We start from the raw sequence: 24,869 nt of genomic DNA, 5'->3' as shown, positions 1-24,869 counted from the left end.
GTTCTCCCTGTGCCTGCATGGGTTTCCTCCGGGTACTCCGGTTTCCTCCCACAATCCAAAGACATGCAGGTAGGTTAATTGGCTTCAGTTCAAAATTGCACCTAGGATATGAATGGGGACCTTGGATTGTGGGCTCCTTGAGGGTAGGGACCAACATGAGTGTGCAATGTACAGGGATGGGGACAATTGTAGACACTCACTCAGGTTGAACTGGATGGACTGGTGTCTTTATTCAACCTTACTAACTATGAAACTATGAAACTATGAAACATGTGTCTGTATGTGTGTGTGTGTGTGTGTGCACATGTGTCTGTATGTGTGTGTGTGCACATGTGTCTGTATGTGTGTGTGTGTGTGTGCACATGTGTCTGTATGTGTGTGTGCGCGTGTGCGCACATGTGTCTGTGTGTGTTTTTTTTTTTTTATTGCACTGCACCAAAAGCACCCTACATTTTCCAATGTGTGGGGTACCATTAAGAATTAACGGTGCCCCCTAAAGTGCAGAGCATTCGTCTGTGTGTTGGGAACGAGCGCGACAAAGGCAAGAGAATTCTTGTTGGGCCGTGTATTAGTGCTCGGATGAACACACTTAGACCGAATTTTCAATGGTTCAAAGAATGTCAGGCAAAATGGTCGGCCCTCAGGCATGTTCACTTCATCAAATCCGGCCCACTTTGAAAAAAGTTTGGACACCCCTGATCTTGGTAAATGCGACCCTTGTAAAATAGTGCAGGCTTTGTTAATCCTTTTCAGTCATGTGCAACAGATAATTGGAGACAGGGCCGGGACAAGGCGGGGTGGGACAGACAATGGTGATGCAGCAGCATTTTTCCCTACGACACCACTGTGTTTTTCTTTTCGATGATGCAGGGGCATTTTTTCCTTCCAGAGACAATACCAATGCAGGAACACTGTTTCCTTCTAGTGATACAAACAATGCAACTATTTTTTTTCCTTTCAACGACACTACTGAAGCAGGAAAGTTTGTGCACCGCTATTAAACTCTTCAGTTTGCTGTGATGTGCCACAAACATTGGCACTGTTTTAGCAAATGCCACATCCATTACATATATTTCAGATCAGAGTTGTGAGCACCGCTATTAGCCCTGTACCATACACCACCTGGGTGGGGTGGCCAAGCTTGACATCTTTGTCCTGAGAACTGGATAATCTTGTCCCAGCACTGACTATGGGCCTTCCTTATGTTAACCATAATATCACTGTACTTTGTATTGGTGTAATATAATAAAATATTAACTTATACCTGCAAACTGTCTGCACTGTGGCTTAACCTATCCCCTTTCATAGGAGGCTCTCTTCCATAAGCTTCCAACTCCATTGGATTCTGGGAAGGGTGGTGGTGCCTCAGTCCTCACGTGCTGGACATTATTCAGCTGGGACTTTGAGTGCTTCTACTTTGAGTGCAGGTAATATCTATGGCTCCTAGCATTCACAGTGCAATAGCACAGACAGAAGCAGTTACATCATCATGTTAGTGCCACTTCAAGCATCTTTGAGGGTCAGATTTGAGCTATAATGGAAAGGCTATGAGGAAGAAGAGGACCCTGTGTGTCACTTGACTGGCCTGATGACATCTGAAAAAGGGGACTATAAATAAAAAGCAAAAATTACAGTGGTAGGTATCACAATTTAACTCTCAGATATCTCAACTAGAGACCAGAATGCCAGGGCTGCTGTATATAGACCCAGATCACCATTGCTGGAGTCCTGGAGTATTTTATTATGCTCATCAGACACAGCCTTAATTTCAACTTTTACAAATGCACCTATATTTCCATCTGACAATGTATTACAGTCCAGCAACCAACATATTACTGTGCATGGTGAAATTACAATTTATTAGAGACCAAACATGACCTTATTTATGTCTCTAGTTTAATGTGTTTTATTAGCCTGCATGACCTTGTAGAATAAGCATGTGATTGGTATTTCCTTACAAATTCATATCATGTCATTGTTATGAAGGTAAATCCATAAGGACAGGAATTATGAAGTATGGATAGGGTTTGTTTCCCTGACTGATGCACTTGGCTTAGGACTGCAAAGGCATCAGATTGCAACAGAGGGCTAAAATCTGGAGCTTGCAGCCTCCTCCTTCATACCCTAGAAGGTCTTCTTACACGCTGGTATCCAAGAGACCACTTTAGGCAGTTTCTTCTTGGTTAGATCAGTCAGGGTTTAACCAGGGTACTGTAGGTGCACATACATTTCATAAAGTAGCCAGATATGCCCAAGAATAACCCAGCACGCCTCTTTGTGTAAAGGGCAAACAGGATGAATGCCTAGACCTTCTCTGTTTTAGGGTACCTCCTCCTACCTGAATTACAAGGTACTGGATTTGTGTCATGCCTATTTGACACTTGACAGTTTGTCTGGGAGATGTTACATGTGTTCAAATAGTTCTTCTTTCCAAGTAGGGCTGTACATTGCCATGTCATCCAGTTGGGCAATTGCAAATACATCATGTCATTCATGACCCTCTAAAAAGCTGGAACTTGTTTATCACACATTGCATTACAGTAAACTGGAATAATCCAGATTGGGCGATGAAGGCTGAGAGGTGCTAAGGGAATTTGCCAGTTCCATCTGCTCAAGTCTATGATTGTTAATAGCAGGCAGACAGCAGGTTAACTAAGAACTCATTGATACTGGACATGCGGTAAGCATCAGCAGTAGAGATAGCATTCAGAATTCTGTAGTTCACAGAGAACCTGGCCATCTGATTATTTCTGGTGAACCAGGATTACATGTGACACCCAGGCATTGTGGAACTTTTGAATGTACCCTATCTGCAGCATCTCCTCATTCTCCTCCTTCATGTCTGCCTGCATTTCAGATAAGAAGTGGTAGGTAGGCAGTTTGGTGAGCTCACCAAAGAGGTGTGAATCAATGAACTCCCAAGTGTCAGTTAACAATTCTAATAATGGGCATATCTTATCCTCTTCAGGTCAGCTGTAAATTGGCATTACATAAGCTGTTTTTCATTGTGTGTTTTGAAGATGGTTACATGGAAAGCACTTTCTTCTATCTCCTTCTACTAAATTTACTGCATAACTGACATAATTCAGGTGCTTTGTGATGGGATATGGCTCCTTCCATGCTGATTGAAGTCTGTTCTGCTCCATAGGGAGGACCTTATGACCTGTATTCTATGTCCACTGCTTGTTTTGATGTCCTGGACCACGACCAGTGTCTCTATTTTGTCCATAAATGTTAGTACATAATTGGCCACATAATCCTCTGGCTCAGCCATCTTGCCCTCTCAAGTCTCCTTCATTAGGTCTGAGTCCACTCACTTGCCCTCCATATAGGAGGCCAAATGATGAAAAGAATGTGGACTCCTGGGTTACCTATCTGTAGGCAAACAGCAGGTGAGGCAAATATCATTCCTAATCCTTTCCCTGCATCCTCAGAATTTGTTTCAAAGTCCCATTTAAGTGCTCACACAGGCAGTTCATGGGGTGGTAGGGACTAGCCACAATATGTGTCATCTGTATTTTCCAAAGGAGAGAGCCTGTATCAGGTTCAATACAGACTGTGGGCCCTGATCACTAAGGAGCTCCTCAGGGAACTCCACTTTTATAAAGATAGCCAGCAGAGAGTTAGCAATGTAGTCCACCCTGTAGAAGGATAGTGACACAGCCTCCAGGTACTGGTTGGCATGGACATCTACTCTCAACATGTATAGTTTGCCTGAACGTCTCTGGATGGCTAGTGTTCTAATGCAGTGTTTCTCAACTCCAGTCCTCAAAGCGCTCCAACAGGTCATGTTTTCAGGCTGTCCATTATTTTGCACAGGTGATTTGATCAGTTTCATTGCTTTAGTAATTACCACAGCCGTTTCATCTTAGGGAAATCCTGACAATGTGACCTGTTGGGGAGCCTTGAGGACCGGAGTTGAGAAAAACTGATCTAATGATATCCACCACAGGTAACATAGAATCAACAGTAGTTGGGTATGTTTGTAAGAATACATCAGTCAGGCCTTAGTCTTACTGATTTCCAAGTGACCTCATAGGGGAAATTTCAGTGCCACATTCAGCAAGTGTCTCATAAATTTATTGGGTAAAATGAGCTGCATATTGACTTTTTCTGCCTTACTGCCTTCCATAGTTTGATCCTCCCTGTTTAGTTTTCCACAGTCCTAGTCAACCTTTTGTTTGTCTCCCTCTGCAGAAGGCCTGAAAGCTAGGCTTCTGAGTTTCTCCACATTTGAGGCAATTTGCAGTGGTTGCTCAAAGGTAGCAATACAATTCCCAGCCAACTGTCCCATGGCAAATGACAATTACAAATTAGGCTGAGCAGAGGTTAAGTCCACTGAGTCAGAGCAATGAAAGAGGTTAGGCTGCCATCTCCCTGCTCTGCAACCAAAAGCTGCCCCTTAGCAGCCCTTGCAGGACTATGAGTGACTGCTAACACAAGCAATACATCAGGTCGAAAAACTGAATTTCTGCACCAGACATAAATGTATTGGGAAACTGTGAAATGAAGATGGTTCCTCCAATCCATCTCCATCTCCTTCCCTAGAATAACTGCAAATATCCAACACATTTACCTCTCACTGCTTAACCCCACCTACTCAGGTGTCATTAGAAGGTATATATTATGAGAGCTGAGTAGTAGTATAGAGACACTCATGGGTCTTGCAGAGGAGGTTGATCAAAACAGAATACCGTCGTTTTTGTTTTTTTCAACATTTTGATGATCCTCAGTCCATCTTTGGCAAGACACTATCACATGGAAGTGAACAGACCAATATACCCAAAGTCCCACCCACAAACAACACCCCCTAGTGATGACATCACACACAGTGCAAGGGTAAAAAGATCACAAAAAGAGAAAATTACAGTAGTTCATCATAAAAGCAAGATATACAAAATCCTAGCTTAACTAAAACTATCCATAAATAGCTCCTGCATAAAACTGACAAAATGCAGAAAAATAAGGTAAAAAAATGCATATTATAAACACTCACAAGGTGGCCGTCATTGAACGTTGCAAACACCAGGCAGTCACAGAACCATCCATTATTAGTAACATGAAATAATAATACAACAACAAGTGATGTGCTAGGACAACATAGCAAGCAACAACTGAGAAATTAGCAGCCATAAAAATACCATATAAGTCCGAATACCTCACATCTGCCAAAAGTGAACAAGTGTCATGCCCCGTACACACGATCGGACATTGATCAGACATTCCAACAACAAATTCCATAAAAAAATTTCCGACGGATGTTGGCTCAAACTTGTCTTGCATACACACGGTCACACAAAGTTGGTCGGAAAATGCGAACGTCAAGAACGTGGTGACCTACAACACGTATGATGAGCCAAGAAAAATTAAGTTCAATAGCCAGTGCGGCTCTTCTGCTTGATTCCAAGCATGCGTGGAACTTTGTGCGTCGGAATTGTGTGCACACAATCAGAATTTCCTACAACAGAATTTTGTTGTCGGAAAATTTGAGATTCAGATCTCAAATTTTGTGTGGCTGAAATTCCGATGCAAAATATCTGATGGAGCCTACACACAGTCAGAATTTCCTACAAAAAGCTCCCATCGAACATTTTCTATCGGAAAATCCGACCGTGTGTCCGGGGCATAAGCGCGTGAATAGCATCCCACATAAGACAAAGACTTTAGATCCCTTTACACACACACACACACACACACACACACACACACACACACACACACACACACACACACACACACACACACACTCCCTAAATTAAAGTATATCTCTAGGCAAAACATTTTGCTTTCGTTTTTGATAGAATAGGCAAGGGTAGACCCATTTAGTTTAACTGGTGAAAATTCTCACAGAAAGTAAAGATGAGGAGACATCCAAAATTTTAGAGCTGTCCCCAGAACAAGAGGTAAGGGGAAATCTTCTAATGGGTTTACCTGTCTAAAAGGGGAACTCCTCTAATGTCCTGTTACATCTCTGAGAGAGGAAGTTGAGGGAAATATCCTGAATGGGATACAGCAAATAAATAAATTTCCCTAACTCTAATTTTTTTTTAGCTGGACATAAACTTTAACATTCCTCAGCATGATGCCTTGTGCTGAGGATTAGTCAACACTCTTCTATTAAACCCCGCAAGCCATAACTGACAGCTTAGGTCCCTACTAACTTGAGTGGTTTCTGATCATCTGATCACTATGTTAGCTATGACATAGTGATTGTGTTCAAGCAGAAAATGTTAACTATGAGTAACTATGAGAAAATCAGAATTATCAGAAGCACATAATATAGTTGGGCATATTCTATGCCTGAATCTCAGAACAGAGCCAATTATATTTAAAAAAACATGTGCATTGTACAGGAGAAATATAGATTAAAAATATCTAACTGGGGTTATGTTTGGTATAGTATCAGAATCAGTTTATAGTACCTTTGCTATAATGTCCACTGTTTCACTGTAACTTCGACATTTCTTTATACCAGAGTTGGCCAAAAAGTCTTCAATTAGCCTAACTCCAATGTTGTATCCCCTGTAAATGGCAAAACAAATTTAAAGACATTAAATTGAGTTAAGGAATCTGTCAAATGGAATACTGGATCTATGATACCTTTATCATTAGGCACATTTGTACTAAAACTGGGTACTGCAAAGCAGCTACAAGCTACTGAATTGACATATTATAGTACCTTTTCTTACTTCCTTGTCCAGCCAACTATTGCCTTTTTAGTTAATTTCTCGGCAGCATATAGCTTTAGGGGCTATTAATTAAAAAGAGTCACAATGCTCCCTTGTAGTTGAGGCAATGTATTAGATGTGTGCAGAACGATAAAATTAGTTTTGTTTCGCTTTGAATAGATATGTTATGTTACTAATTTTGTTTTGTTGATTCATTTTAAAACTCCTTTAGTTTAGTTTAATTGTGATTCGTTTATTAATTTTCTAACGACTTCCACATTTTCATAACGATTCAAATTCAGATCAGTTTAAATATTTTTGAAAGATTAGAATTCTGTGTGAAGAATTGCTGGTTGTTAAGGAGGGGGAAGCTGATTGACGCGACCTTAACAACCGGTGATTTATCAGCTATCAGAGGGCATCCCTGCTGACAGCCAAAATGTAAACAAACAAAAAAACACAGCAAGCAGCGCCCCCCCCCCCCAATCTATACCAGGTCCTTCAGGTCCCCCTCCCACCCAGGATCTGTAAAAGAAAAAAAAAGTGTAGTGAGATGTCCATCCATCTTCAATTACGTGCCTGACGGACCTGAAAAATAGAAAACAAAAAGCATCAGCTCGATGTGAGGTGTCCAGCCAACTGCTGTCTCTTGGCTTTGACAGGTGTTATACAGGCAAGGGTGGGGCCACCTGGTGATGTAACTAAGTGACCCTTCTCCTTCTGACATTATGTGCCATCAGAGGGGGCAGGGGTCATCTGGTTACGTCAGCGGGTGGCTCCGCCCTTGCCTATATAACATCTGTCACAGCCAAGAGACAGCAGTCGGCGGGACGCCTCCCATCGAGGTGGAGCTTTTTTTATTTTTCTATTTTGATGATTGAAGATGGATGGACATCATGGGACATTTTTTTTAACATTTACGAATTTTGGGGGGACCTCATGCCGGTTTTAAAAAAACATTGGCGTGGGGTTACCCTCTAAATCCATTCCGGACCCGAAGGGCCTGGTACAAAATGGGGGGGCATGCTGTTTATTTTTATGTTTTTTTTGGTGAATGGGTACAATGTACCCGATACCCATTCACATGGGGGGGCAGGATCTGGGGTGTCCCTTTGTTAAAGGAGGCTTCCAGATTCCGATAAGCCCCCCGCCCGCAGACCCCCACAACCACCGGACAAGGGTTGTGAGGACGAGGCCCTTGTCCCCATCAACATGGACTTGTTGCTTTGGGTGGAACATGTGGCCTGGTATGGTCCGGGGGGGGGCGCTTACATCCCTCACCCTGTCCTCCAGGCTGCATGCTTGGATTAGGGTCTGGTATGGATTTTGGGGGGACCCTAAGCTAATTTTTTTCTTTGGCATGGAGTTCCCCTTAAAATGCATACCAGACCCAAAAGGGCTGGTATTGATTGGGGGGGGCACGCTGTTTTTTTTTTTACTTTTATCTATATTGCCAGGAGTTCCCCTTAAAATCCATACCAGACCCAAAGGGGGGGACAACATAGATGTGCCATTTTACAGGAAAACTAAGGGGACCCCCAGGCACGATATTTAAGGAAATGTTTTCATTTTTATTGTTTCACTTTAAGCATTATTAAAATCACTGCTCCTGAAAAACATAGTTTTAAAACATAGTTTTAAAACATAGTTTTAAAAAGTTTTAAAAACTTTTTTTTTACATTGATGCAAGTGTAGCGCTGGCCAGCGGTACACATGTCCCCTGGGGCAGTACCCGGGTCCCCATATACTTTTTTATGGCATATAAGCCTTTAAAATTAGCATTTTAGATTTTTCATGTTCGTGTCCCATAGACTTTAATAGGGTTTGCATGTTCACACAAATTTTTTGCCTCTTAGTATGTTCTGGTGAAAACCAATCCGGTGGGGTGGGGTTAGGCCCATCCTTAATGAATATGCTTTGATCTAAACCATTCCATTGTAGCTCTGGCTGTATGTTTAGGGTCATTGTCCTCCTGGAAGGACAACCAGTCTCAAGTCTTTTGCAGACTCTAAGCCCTGTACACACGATCGGAGATTCTGACGGAATGTGTCTGATCGGAGCGTTTTGTCAGATATTCCGACTGTGTGTGGTCTGCATCGGACTGTTTCCGTCAGAATAACCATTGGACCAAATTTTCCAACTTGCCGGAAATATTTTCCGACAAAATGCTCCGATCGGACATACTCCGATCATGTGTAGAGAATTCCGATTGGACAAAGTGGCATGCATGCTCAGATCAAATTCCTACACCAAAGCTATTGGCTACTAGCCTAAACATAGTCCCGTTGTAACGAAATAACGTCATCACGTTCTGAACGATCGGATTTTCCGACAACTTCGCCCGACCATGTGTATACAACAGTTTCGGACAAAATCCGACAGACAAAATCCAACGGATTTGGTTGTCGTAATCTCCGACCGTGTGTACAAGGGCTAACAGGTTTTCTTCTAATGCCGTGTACACATGATCTGAATTTTAGTCGTAAAAAGCTATTATGGTTTTCCCGATGGGATTTTGCTCAAGCTGTCTTGCATACACACGGCCACACCAAATTCCGACGACGGGACTAGAAAAAGAAAGTTCAATAGCTAGTAGCCAATAGCTTCCATCTCATAGTTGAATCTGAGCATGCCTGAGTTTTTGCGGGTCGGAATTGCATACACACGATCGGAATTTTTCCATCTGAAAAATTGAGAACCTGCTCTTAATCTTTTGCTGGCGGAAATTCAGCCAGCAAAATTCTGATGGAGCAAAAACACAGTCGCATTTCCGACAAAAAACTCTCATCTGTCTTTTGCTGGCCGAAATTCCGACCGTGTGTATGCGGCATAAGTATGCCCTGTATTCGGCTCCATCCATCTTCCCATTAACTCTTACCAGTTTCACTGTCCCTGCTGAAGAAACGCATTCCCACAACATGATGCTGCCATCACCATGTTTCATGGTGGGGATGGTGTGTTCAGGTTGATGTGCAGTGTTCATTTTTCCGCCACACATAGCGTTTTACTTTTAAGCAAAAAATAAAAATTTTGGTCTCATCTGACCAGAGCGCCTTCTTCCACATGTTTGTTGTGGCGCCACATGGCTTCTCGCAAACTGCAAACTGGACTTCTTATGGCTTTCTTTAAACAATAGTTTTCTTCTTGCCACTCTTCCATAAAGGCCAGATTTGTGGAGTGCACAACTACTAGTTGTCCCGTTGACAGATTCTTCCACCTGAGCTGTGGATCTCTGCAGCTCCTCCAGAGTGACCTTGGGCCTCTTGGCTGCTCCTGTGATTAATGTTCTCCTTGACCGGAATGTCAGTTTAGGCGGCCATGTCCTTAGTAGGTTTGCAGTTGTGTCATACTCTTTCCACTTTTAGTGCTCCGTGAGATGTTCAAAGCTTGGGATATTTTTTTATAACCTAACCCTGCTTTAAACTTCTCCACAACTTTATCCCTGACCATGATGCTGTTTTTTCACTAAGGTTCTCTAAAAAATCTCTGAGGGCTTCACAGAACAGCTGTATTTATACTAAGATTAAATAATACACAGGTGGACTCTATTTACTAATTAGGTGACTTCTAAAGTTAATTGGTACCACTAGATTTTAGTTAGGGGTATCAGAGTAAAGTGGGCTGAATACAAATGCACGCCACACTTTTCAGATATTTATTTGTAAAAAAATTTGAAAGCCATTTATAATTTTCCTTCCACTTCACAATTATGTGCCACTTTGTGTTAGGCCGCGTACACACGCGGGGACTGTTCGCCCAACTTTGTCCGCCAAACAGTTTCAGCGGACAGTCCGCTCAAAATTAGCATGGACGGACTTGCCCACACACGATGAACGAACAGTCCGCTGAAACCGTGCGCGATGACGTGAACGGCACGTACGACGGGACGAAAAATACGACGTCCTATACACTGCAATGCAAACTTCGGCGTGTAAATCCTTTCTGAGCATGCGCGGAACTTAGTTTGACGAACAAGCCTACACACGAGGGGACTGTTCGCTGAAACAGAGTTTCAGCGGACAGTTTTTCGGAATTTCTGAAAAACTTTGTTCAGCAGACTGTCCGCTGAAACTGTCCGCTGAAAGCCCACACACGAGCGGACTGTCCGCCGAAACACTGTTCAGCGGACAAAGTTGAGCGAACAGTCCCCGCGTGTGTACGCGGCCTTAGTCTATCACATAAAATCCCAATAAAATACATTTAAGTTTTTGCTTGTAACATGATACAATTTCAAGGGGTATGAATACTTTTTCAAGGCACTGTAGATCCATGCTCAATCCCAATGCCTGCTGCTACTGACAACCCTCCCAAAAAAAAGCTCTGCACCGACAAAGCTCTCCAGCCGTCTGCCAGCTCCACCACCTAACAGTTCATAAATAACTAACAGCGAGGAGCCCGCTGACAGCTGATGAGTCATTGGTTGGTAAGGACGTGGCGGCCGGCTTCCCGTCATGCTTTTTAACAACCAGCTATTCTTCACACAGAATTCAAATCGGTCGATCATTTTCAATCGATCCGAATTCAAATTGTTCTGAATATTTGGAATTAGTTAGAAAAATAAATATCCAAATGAGATTAAACTAATCCCCGAATAACCAAAAATGTGCCTGAATTTATATTCGGACCAAAACCAATTGCACATGTCTACAATGTACAGCCATGCTTGATAAACTTTGTAGATTAATTATATTTCTACATATGAAACAGACCATGCACTGCCTCTAATAATCACATGACAAATCTAGTGAAAACTATAGAAGATGGTACCATCATTCACTTAGAGCAACTTGAGTATTCCATCAGGTTTGGCTCAACCAGCAGCTAATATTAGCAGATGATCAGCACTGTCTAAAAGCTCAACTATGCTCAATGAATAAGTACTTGCTATGTGAAACACATCTAAATTGTTTTGTCTCTTTAGTGGTCTATGCAGAGAAATGCAATAAATAATATTATACTATTTTCAATATACATTTACTTTTCCTTTTTACATTTAAAATGATTGCATAAGGAAAATAAAAGAATTGTGGGAAAAACACTTACATTGTATCCAAATATTTGTTAATTTCCTCATCATTGTCATAATCTTTACACATCTGTGCCACTAGTGCACCATATGTGAGAACAAAAAGATCTCTGCTCTGTAAATAGAAAAATATAACAATTTTACAATTTATGGATTTCAACTTAGCCAAACACATAAAAAAACGCTTTTTGAGAATTAGGGTGGCTTTCAACCTGCCATAATAAAAACTGTAACCAATAATATACAGTAGAGTTATATATATATATATATATATATATATATATATATATATATATATATATATATATATATATATATATATATGTATGTATATTCTACTAAAATACATCCACTTTTATGAATTTTTTTTTATTTATGATATTCTGTCAGTCAAGTTGGTCAATCAGTTCTTTCAATTACAGCTTTTTTTGTATGCTAGTTTCATTTTGAAAACCAATAGGTTACTAAAGTTATGAAAATTCTCGTATTACAGAATACAACTTCGGAAGTTATGTAATGGATTGTATTTTACTGTAATGTATTCTTTCGTTTCTGAGCATGCGTGGTCTTGGTCACACTATTTTATTTTTTTGTACAAATACCATATTAATTACATGAACATTGTTCCTTCTGTTATCTTATGTGAAACATTTTCATGCTTGTGCCTATGGATATTTTCGCAAGAACTGTCGTTATCAGCTCTTGAAAGCTGTGTACTAACAGATTATCAGACAATCGCTCCGAAAGTGGTATTTTTCGTCCGATCTTCTCATCATGTGTAATAGGCATTACACACATACTGACTCTTAGCACTCCTGGCACTTTGCAGTAAAGTATGTTGTATTCAATAGCACTGATTGCCTTTATTTACTTCATATGTTCTGGCTGTTAGCATCATACTTACTATATGATGTGCTGACGCAGAAGAAGAAACAGCTGGTAATTGCCAGTCCTAAAATATTTAAAGAAACCGCAGTTAGCAAAGGGAATCTGGCTTCATACAAAATTTTTGCATTCTCCATTATGTACATTGTATGACCACTAACTAAAGCTTTCTAACAGTTGTTACTTTCATCAAGTATCCATGTAGGTTAGAAAAGAAATATCTCTCTCTCAAATATTGTTCATAATGCAGTTCTCTACCCTTTTCTAAAGGATGTTGAATAAACCAGTTTTAGGGTTATATACTTCTATTGGAATTCATGTGTGCATGCTGTATTAGTAATAAAACAGAGGTCTCACATGACTGGTGTGAGATGTCTATGGTATAATTCTTTTACAATGCATGCTTTGAAGACTTTTTTAGAGTGTAATTTGATTACCCACCAAATGCTCAGCGTGAGGATGTTGGTCTGCGTATTTGAGTTGTGGGTCTTCCTTTGTTTAGCATTAAGCATATCTAAACAGCTACATACTTACATGACCATAAAAATGTACAGAATTAACCATTATAGAGTCAGAACAATATTTCTTTGACTGCACGTCTTCAACCATTCTTAGGCTGGCCATACACAGTTTGAATCTTGGCCGGTTCAACAGGAACCAGCCAAGATTTGAACCGTTATTGGGCAGGTTAAATGTACCAAGTTGATCGATTGATCATCTTGTGTGAAACCAGCCTGCAGGATTCTCTTTTATTATCGCTAGAGGCTACTATAGCCGCCCGCTAGCGATAATCACTGTCTTCTCCCAGCGGAAATGGCTTCCCCCACCCACTCCTGCCCCCTGGCCAGGAGAAGACAATTGCTGATTCCCCTGTCAACACTGCCTGTGTTGAGGGGGGAGTTGTGCAAATTTCTTTCTTGCAACCATAAATTTGCCCGTGTATGGCCCGCCTTAAACATTGAAGTGCATTCAATCAAAATGTAAATTTATTGGAGCTTACTACTTCTTAGATTTAAAGGCTGCCTTTTTTTAATCCTGACTCCTGTCCTAGGGTGACACAACCACAGAACGTCTCTTCCTTGTCTCATCTCCATAGCATAGGAGAGAGGTGTTGTTTAGTACGCAGAAAGATAGCAACATGGCGGCACAGGCAACTTACATATCAGCTCACTGCTTTTCTGGATGGATGAACAGGTTTTTCACATATCAAACAAATATAACAAAATTAATTCAATGGTTTATTTAACAGATACAAAAGAAAGATATAACAGTTCATTGTAGGAGTTTACATATAATGTATTGCCCACCTTATTCTGTAAAGAAACCATTTGATATTTAGATCCTTTTACATGACAGATGGAGCTTTCTATAGGGAGTACATTTATATAAACGTGTTTTGCTTTTAGGCAGCAATAACCAAAAAACAAAAAAAATATATAACGTTCTTAGAACTTATTTCACAACTAACATTTAAAATGCGGTGGCACAAAATGTTAATTTAGCAATTTATGTTCATTTTAAAGATATCACCTATATCTAATATGTAGTAAACTTGAGGAAAAGGTAGGTGTATATTATACCTAGTCTATCCAACTAAAATACAAACAAGAAGAAAAAAGAAAGCTGGTGTCGATTTAGCACGGTATAACACTTCAGGACTTTCAAAAACAGAGCAAGTAGGTAAGTAAAATAGGTTACCTATTTTACTTACCTACTTTTTTCTTGTTATATCTAACATGTATAATTTGATTACCCACCAAATGCACATGTCTGTGTTGCTGTTGAACAGTTCTCCTCACTTCCTGTGTGATAAAATGTTGTCAACACAGCAAAGTATACTCGCTGTTGCAGCACATTGGTGTAGGATAGAGTCCCTATAGACTTCAAGAGTAGTATCTGTATATCTGTAAACAGGTGAAGCACAATTTTTGCATGCTTTGCATGATTTTTTGCACTTGAAAAAATACTCTACTCCTCTAGAACTGCTCTTCTCCTCTTGCACAGCCCAGGAATTAAATGCCTGAACCTGGAAATATGCATAAATGCCTGCACAAAGCTTGTGAAACACCCTGAATGCATGTATTTATGCATGCAAAAACACCCCAAAAAAAAACACACTTCAAAATCATCAGAAACATGTTCTGCTCAAGTGTGAATGCAGGCTTAGAATATTGCACACATGATCAGGCCAAGTCTCCAAGGATATTGGATGAAGAAGCCGAACAGCCAGTGTTCATGTTCTACCCATGCTGTGCATCCCAATGGAAAGGGGGGTGACAGAATGAGAGTCAATGTGTAGGCAGTCTATTTTTTCCACTACAGGTGGCACTCAACTGTAGCAGCATTACAGAGGAAGAGGAAGTCAAAAAGAACCTAGTTCCTCTATGGTTTTCTGGGTAACAAGGGGGCAACTATCACCACATGCTGACTCCCCATGTGACTCTAGCAGCCATCTTGAGTCAGGCCAAGTTTAAGACCCTGGTCATGTGTGGCAAGAGCAGGGACAGGTTACCCATCTGGCAGGGAAAGTGCTTAGCATCAGGGAAAGTTTCCAGAGTTGTAGGAAAGGATGGTATGTCCTTGCACCTATCTGGAAACCTCCCCACTTGGGTACAGACTGTCCAGGCTACATTCTGCCTCTTGAAATAGATGCTCTTGACATACCTGTGGCCTACTTCTACTGACACATCGCTGTTATGCCCTGTACACATGGTCGGATTTTCTGAGGAAAAGGTCTGATCGGATTATGTTGTCGGAAAATCCGATCGTGTGTGGGCTCTATATCGGAAAAAGTTTGAGAGCTGGATCTAAAATTTTCCGACAACAAAATCCGATCTGACTTTTTCCGATCATTTTTAGAGAATACGGACAAAGTGCCACGTATGCTCAGATTAAATTATGAGACCAAAGCTATTGGCTACTAGCCTCTACGTAGTCCCGTCGTACGCAACGAACGTCGCCTCGTTCAGAACGATGGGATTTTCCGACAACATTGTCCGACCACGTGTATGCAACAAAAGTTTCGGACAAAATCCGTCGGATAAAATCAGATGGATTTTGTGGTCAGAATGTCCGGCCGTGTGTACAGGGCATTACATGCTATGAGTGTTCCCGGTTGGGTTGCCTTCCCACCTAGTCTGTTTGGTATTGCCAAACTTTCGTTACAAATATATTTCCATTTCTCTGCACTGGGGCTCTGAGTGTTTTCTGATGCCACACCATGGTGCTCCCACCCACACTTGATGGCAATTAGCAGGATATGTCCCTTCTTCCAGCGGGTACGAAAGGGGGAGCAGAAAACTATCATAACACCGTTAGGATCAGCTGTGATGAATGTATGGGCCATTTACTTTAGCAATCGCTGGTAGACATGACATTTGGCAGACATTAGAAATGCATTTTCAGTGTCTAAAAACCTGTCCTGTTAGTAAAGTCATGTCAAAAAAGTTGATAGATCAAATATTTTAAATTGTATGCAAATCTCAGCATTTTCAATGAAAATTAGGGCTATGCACCTTCCCATAAGATGCATCTCGGTCCTGAGTGAGTGGTGAATTCATTGACTATTTTGGAGGTGTGAAAGATTAGGCCAAGTTTCTAATTTTACAGAAAAAGGTGGGATGTGCATATATATTTAGCAGTCACTGGATCTATTGATTGTTGTGATTTGCAATTTCAATTAGGCCCCTTTCACACTGGGGCGGTGCGGGCGTCGGCGGTAAAGCACCGCTATTTTTAGCGGCGTTTTACCGTCGTTTTAGCGGCAGTATGCGGCCGCTAGTGGGAAGGTTTTAACCCCTGCCAGCGGCCAAAAAAGGGTTAAAACTGCCAGCAAAGCGGTATAGCCGTGCTGCCCCATTGATTTCAATGGGTAGGAGTGGTTTAGGAGCGGTAAATACACCGCTCCTTCACCGCTCCAAAGATGCGGTTTGCGGGACTTTTTTCACCGTCCTGCCAGCGCACCACCCTCCGGCTTTCACACTGGAGTGAAAGGGGCCAGTTTTTTCAGGCACTACGCAGGCACTATTTTTAGCGCTGTAGTGCCTGGAAACCGCCCCAGTGTGAAAGGGGCCTTATGCTAACTTGTGCTTTTTAATCCTATGTTATGTCTGAATTGCCCTGGTTTGAGAGAAGATTACTTTAAATGAGGTTTGAATTCTGGGACCTAACATTGACTCTGATATTTTCTCCATTGTGGGCAGTCCAGGGAATTGAGGTAGCTGCGATTTCACCAGGGGCAGCTGGTGGGTTTTTGGGCATCCCCCCTGGGAGGACGGTCAGTCGGTCATCAAAGCCCCGCACTTACCCCATATAGGTAACAGGCAAGCAGCGCAGCAAGACGAGCGATACCAGCCTCCATGGCATCTCCTCCTACTTTGGATCACGGCGGCTTTTGGCCGTGCGTCTCCTCCCACCTTCTCCTAGGCTTCAAAGAGGATCACCCGTCCTTTCAACTAATCGGGAGACAGGTTTCAGGACCCGCTTCCTGATTGGCCAAGAGGAGAATCAGTTTGAAAATAGCAAATATTCATTTGCTATTGTCACACAACTGGGTGGTCTTGGAGTGCAGTACTCTGCGCCCAAAGCCCACCCTTTTTTGAAGCCTATTAGAGCTTCTGGCTCTAATCACGTACTTCAGGAAAACCTCCCCCCCATTGGAATCCATGCATCTGGCAACCCGCATGTAGATTAGGGGGTGGGACGCATGGACCGGGGGGCAGCACCCATGTGTCCTTAATGGACGGACCGCCACTTAATTTCATAGAGCTACTGTTTATGCCATTCAGAGAAAGATACAAAGAAACAGCCCAAAGAGACTTCATAAAGAAATAATGTGTGGTCCGTTTTCTTGCACTACTACCAAATAGAATTTTTTATTTTTTTAAATGATCAATGATCTCTGCCAGTGTTTAAAATTTCTTTGAGGACAAGTATTTTGCAAAATGTCAAGGGTGCCAGTGTGTATGACCATCACTCATAGTGCACTCAAATTTTATTAATGCTGCTTATGAGCGCACAAGGGAAACATTGATATTTAACAGTGTAAAACTAAAAGAGTTTGGATGTGACACAACAATTGTAATGGCAGCATTATGGTTATTTTAGCTAGATCATTTACTTGAATTCCAAAGATAGCAGAGAATTAGTGACCTTTTGTCCTTGTAAATATATAGGTTGTTTTGGTGAAGCTACTGCAGTTAAAGTAACCCTGTCACCATGAGATCACTTCTAACCTAAGCCCAGCCTGTATGAGAAGAACACCCATACCTACCTTTCCAGTACCCCATGTCTTCAAATGCCATCACTTTGCCATTCTCAGCTGCTGCAGGTATACCACACATTTGGATGAGTTGATTACCTTCCCCCTCATTGTGGGCTGTTGTTCTTTATGTTGGCTCGTATCCTATAGTGACATATGAGCTGGAAGAGTAAATTCAGCACACAGCAGGATCTGGGGTGCCAAGGTTCGCCATCACTGGCCTAGGCTATTGAAAAGGTATTGCTGATTGGGCTTTGTTTGGAAGTGTTTTGTAGTGGCACGGTCATTTAAAGCTGAATTCCAAAAAACACCTATTAATCCTAATATATATTTTACTGCATACTTGTTCTGGGTCAGTAAATCAAAGCATTACAGTTTCTGGAGCCAATTAACAGCCAGACAGCTAGAATTTTCAATATTAAGGTTCACCAATGGCAGCCTAAATATTTTCTCATTTCATATACACTTTAATCATGTTTTCAACTATTTATAGTTTAAGCACCTCGTATTTACTTTAATATTATTACCATTCACAAGACTGTTGCTTTGTACAGTGCTGTCAATCTAACATAGTGAACATGCTTATAAAAAAGTAATGCACATAAATTACCTAATCAATATGCTGTTGCTGCTCTTTTACTGTTCCAGCAATAGTTTTAGAGAAGGAAGATGGAACTTTTGCATTGTTACAACTGTTAGCCCCCGTACACACACGGTTGGACATTCCGATAATTTCCGACGGATTTAGTCTGGAACTGATTTTGCCTACACACACAGTTGGACAAAGTTGTCGGAAAATCCGATCGTTCGGAACGCAGTGACATTTGTTGAGTACGACGGGTCTACATAGAGGCTAGTAGCCAATAGCTTTGGTCTCGTGATTTAATCTGAGCATGCGTGGCACTTTGTCCGTCGGAATTCTCTACAAACGATCGGAAAAAATCAGAACGTATTTTGTTGTCAGAAAATTTTAGATCCAGCTCTCATACTTTTTTTCCGTCTGGATTTCCGATGGAAAAAGTCTGATAGAGCCCACACATGATGGACCATTTCCATCAGAAAGTCCGACAGTGTGTACAGGGCACTAGATATATAAGAGTTGATTTACTAAAGACAAATAGGCTGTGCACTTTGCAAAGTGCAGTCGCACTCTGCAAGTGCAGTTGCTCCAGAGCTTAGTAAATGAGGTCAGGGCCGTCTTTAATATTGATTTGACCCTGGGCAAAAAATGTCTTGCCCCCCCCCCCCCCCCCCCCCCATGCAATTTTGCTCTCCACCTGCTCTGAGACATACAATAAATAGAAGCTGGACTTAAAATCGGCTTACTGTATCAGATCAGGCATCAATTGCAATTGGTTGCCAGTGGTTACAGCATATCATTACTGCTTAATGACTGGTTGCTAGAGGTTACAGCACACATTACGGCTCACTGATTAGTTGCTAGAGGTTACAGCAAATGATATCTGCTTGTCAATTGGTTGCTAGAGATTACTGTTAAGTAATACTGCTCACTGATTGGTTTCTAGAGGTTACAGCACATCATCTCCTCACTGCAGGGGAGCATGATACACATATGAATGCCAACTTTATTTACATATCAATGCTGCCAGCCGCATCTATTTACTTAGTAATGCTGCCAATATTTACATATGAATGCCGGTTATTTACATGTAAACACAGGGTCTGCAGGTGAGTCATCTGTACACAACAATAAGGAAGAGCTGGGCAGCATTATTACCATCACTTCACACTGAGATATCAGGACACATTACAGGACTAAAACTTCAAGGGACAAGGGAATTTACACTGGGATAGTTGGCAAGTATAAGGCAGCTGCTTTGGGCCCCACAACAATGACAGGGCCCAGGGCAGCTGCCCCTTTTGCCCTGCCTTAAAGACGGCCCTGAATGAGGTAAAGATTAAATTTGCAAAGAATACCCAATCACATGTAAGGGGAAAAAAACAGCATTTTAGCTTGCACATGATTGGATGATGGAAGTCAGCAGAGCTTCTGTTCATTTTACTGATCCCTGGAGCAACTGCTCTTGCAGAGTGCAACTTTGCAAAGTGCACAGTCTATTTGTCTTTAGTAAATCAACCCCATAGTGTCACCCCACTAGCAGTGCAGTGTGGTTAGGGTATATGAATCAAAAAAGTGGCTAAATATTTTGCTGGTTAAAATTGCTATCATATAAGTATTTTAAGAGTGTAGTAAGCTGATCTGCTGTGAGTTCAGCTTTAAGTTGTATGCATTGAAATAAAATTATTTGTGCTCTTCTTGTTTTTCCTTTCTATTGGATTACAATCCTCTGGGATCCTGTAGTAAACAGAATTAGTAGACTCTTTGGGCCATTAGAGCCTATTAAAATATTTATCTATAGTACACAACATCAACTGTGCACAATACCTAGAAAAAATATATATATTTTAAACGGGGAAAACATAAATTACACTTGATATAGTGTAAACATAATTTTACATGTGTTTTGGGAATTAAACAATTGTAAAATGTCCACTAGTCCGTTACATTAAACTTGCAAACCAGGTGTTACAAATAGTTTTTGTCCTGCCTACAGATCTTTTTATTTTTTCCAAATGAGAGTAAAAGTGTTCTGATTCATTAGTACAATAGCTCTGTGTCTGAAAACAGAATGTGCTTCCACCTTCTATATGCCAAAGCTGTCAGGGAATGTGCCCTAATAATAAGACTATAATTTGATTATGCATGTTTGTGAATGAGTCATGACAATATATAGTATGTTGGTATGTGGTCAAGGAGACTTTGTTTTTTAATTTAATCTCACATCTATATGACGTAAAAAGACAGCAAGAATTAGCTTATCAACGTTGCAATATAATAAAAATGAAAGGGGACTGATGGCACCTCACTCTAGAGCTTATTACCTTGCTTCACAGCTACAACAGCTGGGAGTCTGGAGATTAACGGATACGTTGGACCCGATCCGAAGGCTCCTCCATGTTACATCCAAGGATAATACGATAGCACTGACATGTCAGGAGGCTGGCTATCTGCATTTAGATCCTGGGGCTCCAACTATACTCCTTTTAAAAAACACTATGGTCCTATATTAAATGGCTGCTGGGGATACGGGGCTTTCCGTCCCATACCCCCTTATGGCAAAACCTGAAATTTAAAGAGCTGTACAAACTTAGAGGCTTTGGGAACTGGGAAAGTGTGTGTATAAGATAATTTGCACAAATATATACTGAGACTATCCTTAAATTGTTCATGGAGATACAAACAGAAATTGATATACCACGTAATAATTTCTACAAGTATTTGTAGCTGCGAAACGTATTGCAGACACAGTCAAGGCAAACAGAGCTTAGATTGATAGACCACCCACTGATACAAGGGATCCTAATGGAAGGTGAAAAGAAAGGTATGATCTCAAGGTGTTACAACATGCTTCTCAACACAATCCAGGATTTTGCAAGGATACCTTGTAGACACAAATGGGAAGAGGATGTGGGAGCCAAGGATAGGGAGACGTGGAATCTTTGCCTCGCCTTTGCCCCCCTGATCTCAGTATCCGCTTCTCAAAAACCGTCCCATCTGTTTTTGTTACATCGGTCATACAGAACGCCGGCACTACTCCACAAATGGGGAGTATGGGACACACCCCTATGCCCAAAATGTCAGAGAGACAAAGGTGACCTTTTGCACATGCTTTGGGAGTGCCTTAAACTCTTCCGCTATTGTAAAGAAGTCCTTGACACAATTTCTCAGGTTTATACTTTCACCATACCACAAAACCCTACGATATGTCTGCTGGGTGCCCTGGATGATGAGATGTTATCCCCTTCAGTGCACACGGCGATCCTTTGTCTGTTATATGTTTCCCACAAACTAATTGCACAACTCTGGATAACTCCCAGGGTTCCCAATAGGTGCCAATGAGTTGAGCAGGTCAATAGAATTATAATCAGAGAGAAATTGAAATGCCAGCACAGAAAAGCACCACGCACATTTTATACAATGTGACAGGCCTGGTTGGAGGTTCCTGGGCTAGCACCTCATCAATTGGTTAAAGATAGACTTTTACAGGGTTAAAAACTAGAAAATGCTACTTTAAATGGTTGGAAAGAGAACTTCCACAGCACTAAAGTACGATAGTAATAATAACTTTGGTGGGTCATGTAGAATGCTGGAGAACGCATGTCCCCAGGGACCTGAGGGCATGTAGAACCCGTTCAGAATATTTAACTGTTTTACTTTTCTTTATGTTGGGTCTTTGTTGTTTCTTCTTTTTATTCATTGTGCTTTTTCTCATGTATCATTGCACATTATCTGTAAGTTCTACAACATATATGGACTGAATGATATAAATTTTGACTAAGCAACTTTTGTCAATAACTGCTCTTTATTATATTCTGTAATATCTTGTATGACATGTATTTGACGCAATGAACAAACAAAATAAAAAACTTTTTTTTCTGATTAAACAAAAAATTTATTCTTAGATCTTTTAGTGAAGTTATTCTTTAAGTCTTCCCACCAACCCTCTCTGTGGTAGCAACAAAGTAATATAGTTACCTTCAACCCCTCTCCAGAGATCTTCATTTGCAACTCTGCTCAGCACCCAGCTCCTACTGTGACAGCACCAGAGGAATACAATAGCTATTGGGTGAGAAAAAATCATCCCAGATGAGCCCCTCCCCTCCAAGAAATGTCTAATGTCACAGGGAAGTTTGCAAAACATATAGTGGTAAACATAGATTTGGGGGAGTATTCTTATCAGATATTTCCTTGTAGACATGTGCATTAGTTTTCGTCCGAATGCATTTTCGTCCGAATTTCAGCTATTTTCTTTTTCGTTTTGACAAACGATAACGAAAGCACAGAATCCGAAAAACGAAAGATCCGACATAAATAAATGCTTTATTTTCGTTTTCATTGTTACAACAGTTCGATATAGAATAGGAGATTCAACGTGGCTCTGACAATAACAATCTGTGTCTATAGAACCTGTGGTCGAATGTGCCTAACCTTACCTCTATTAGTCCAAGATTATATAGAGAAAATATTCGACAGAGAAAAAAGATTTGACAGAGAAAAAAGATTCTGCAAGTTACTGTCCTAAAAAGTGTTTGGGGACCCGGGTCCTGCCCCAGGGGACATGTATCAATGCAAAAAAAAGTTTTTAAAACGGCCGTTTTTTCGGGAGCAGTGATTTTAACCACTTTCAGACCGGACCAATTTGCTGGTCAAAGACCAGACCACTTTTTGCGATTCGGCACTACGTCGCTTTAACTGACAATTGCTCGGTCGTGCGACGTGGCTCCCAAACAAAATTGACGTCCTTTTTTCCCCACAAATAGAGATTTCTTTTGGTGGTATTTGATCACCCCTGCGGTTTTTATTTTTTGCGCTATAAACAAAAATAGAGCGACAATTTTGAAAAAAACGCATTATTTTTTACTTTTTGTTATAATAAATATCCCCCAAAAATATATAAAAAAAACATTTTTTTCCCTCAGTTTAGACCAATACGTATTCTTCTACATATTTTTGGTAAAAAAAATCGCAATAAGCGATTATTGATTGGTTTGCGCAAAAGTTATAGCGTTTACAAAATAGGGATAGTTTTATAGCATTTTTATTAATAATTTTTTATTATTATTTTTTTTTACTAGTAATGGCGGCGATCAGCGATTTTTATTGTGACTGCGACATTGTGGGGGACCCATCGGACATTTTTGACACATTTTTGGGACCATTGTCATTTATACAGTAATCACTGCTATATAAATGCAGGGATTCCTGTGTAAATGACACTGGCAGTGAAGGGGTTAACCAGGGGGTGGCAGTGTAGGGGTTAAGTGTTCCTAGGGGTGTGTTACTAACTGTGGGGGGGTTGGGCTTTCATTTAGTGAACACTGATATCTGCTCCAATCACATGGAGCAGAGATCAGCGTCACTAGTTGCTAGGCAGAATGGAGAAATGCTGTTTACTCAGCATTTGCTCCATTCGACCGCTCCGTGAGACGATCGCGGGGATGCCCGCGGCGATCTAGTCCGCGGGTTCCGGCGACCGGACTCACGGGGGTCCCGACCAGCGCGGGAGCGCGCCGCCGGCGGCGCGCTCCCGATGGCAGGGCGGCATTGAATATTGGACGTACCTGTACGCCAATATGCCTGCCCGTGCCATTCTGTCGACGTACATCGTCGTGCGCTGGTCGGGAAGTGGTTAATAATGATTAAAGTGAAACAATAAAAGTGTAATATTCCTTTAAATTTCGTATGGGGGGGGGGGGTCTATAGTATGCCTGTGAAGGGGCGCATGTTTCCCGTGCTTAGAACTGTCCCTGCACAAAGTGTCATTTATGCAGGAAAAAAAGTCCTTTAAAATCACTCGCAAATTAGCCTTTAAAATTAACACTTTAGATTTTGAACGTTGGAGTCCCATAGACTTTAATAGGGTTCTAAAGTTCACACGAAGTATGCTATATACTAGCTCCGTCAAATCTTCTTTATACATTCGACAGACACCATAAGCCTTCAAAGACAGATTCAACCGTAATTCATGTGGATTTTCGGACGAATGCAATTTTTGAACGAAAAATTTAATAAATAAAAACTAATTTTGGGAGTAACGAAATAAATTGATTTTTCGGACGAAAACAAAATTCCGAAACAAAATATTTTATTCTGCACATGTCTATTTCCTAGCTTAGTAAGCAGATGAGTGTGGATACATGCCTCACAGATTACTCAAAGATAGGATGCAGGAAAAATTTCCATAGTGTAAAACCATCCAGAAAAATGAATGAAAAGATACAAGTGCTTTTTTCAGCCCATCCCCCAGACAACATCATCTATGACAAAACGTGTAGGGTTGGGACTTTGACAGTGACATCATCACGCAACTGGAGCCTGATTGGCTGGCGGCTGGTGTCCGGATCACAATAGCCAAGAGGAACGCTACTACTGAAATCTTGATGCTTGTTGATTACATTTTAAATGTGAGTGTTCACTTTTATCTTTTAATAGATTTTTGTAAATGGT

General features: G+C 41.1%; 1 protein-coding gene across 1 annotated transcript in view; it reads right to left on the bottom strand.

Annotated features, from left to right (window-relative positions):
* The window catches only part of TRAPPC3L (trafficking protein particle complex subunit 3L), a 92,286-nt gene that overhangs the window by 28,731 nt on the left and 38,686 nt on the right, over positions 1–24,869 (bottom strand). Inside the window, exons 2-4 of the mRNA XM_077487076.1 lie at positions 12,599–12,646; positions 11,712–11,809; positions 6,423–6,522 (exon numbers count right to left, since the gene is read on the bottom strand). Coding sequence (XP_077343202.1) covers positions 6,423–6,522; positions 11,712–11,809; positions 12,599–12,646 — 246 coding nt within the window. The remainder of the gene's footprint in view (positions 1–6,422; positions 6,523–11,711; positions 11,810–12,598; positions 12,647–24,869) is intronic.

The sequence above is a fragment of the Lithobates pipiens genome, unplaced genomic scaffold (assembly GCF_037356315.1).
Source record: "Lithobates pipiens isolate NorthernLeopardFrog02 unplaced genomic scaffold, aLitPip1_a1.2 Scaffold_18, whole genome shotgun sequence".
Taxonomy (NCBI): domain Eukaryota; kingdom Metazoa; phylum Chordata; class Amphibia; order Anura; family Ranidae; genus Lithobates; species Lithobates pipiens.
The sequence above is the reverse complement of the archived record's forward strand: the minus strand, read 5'-3'. Positions and strand labels throughout refer to the sequence as shown.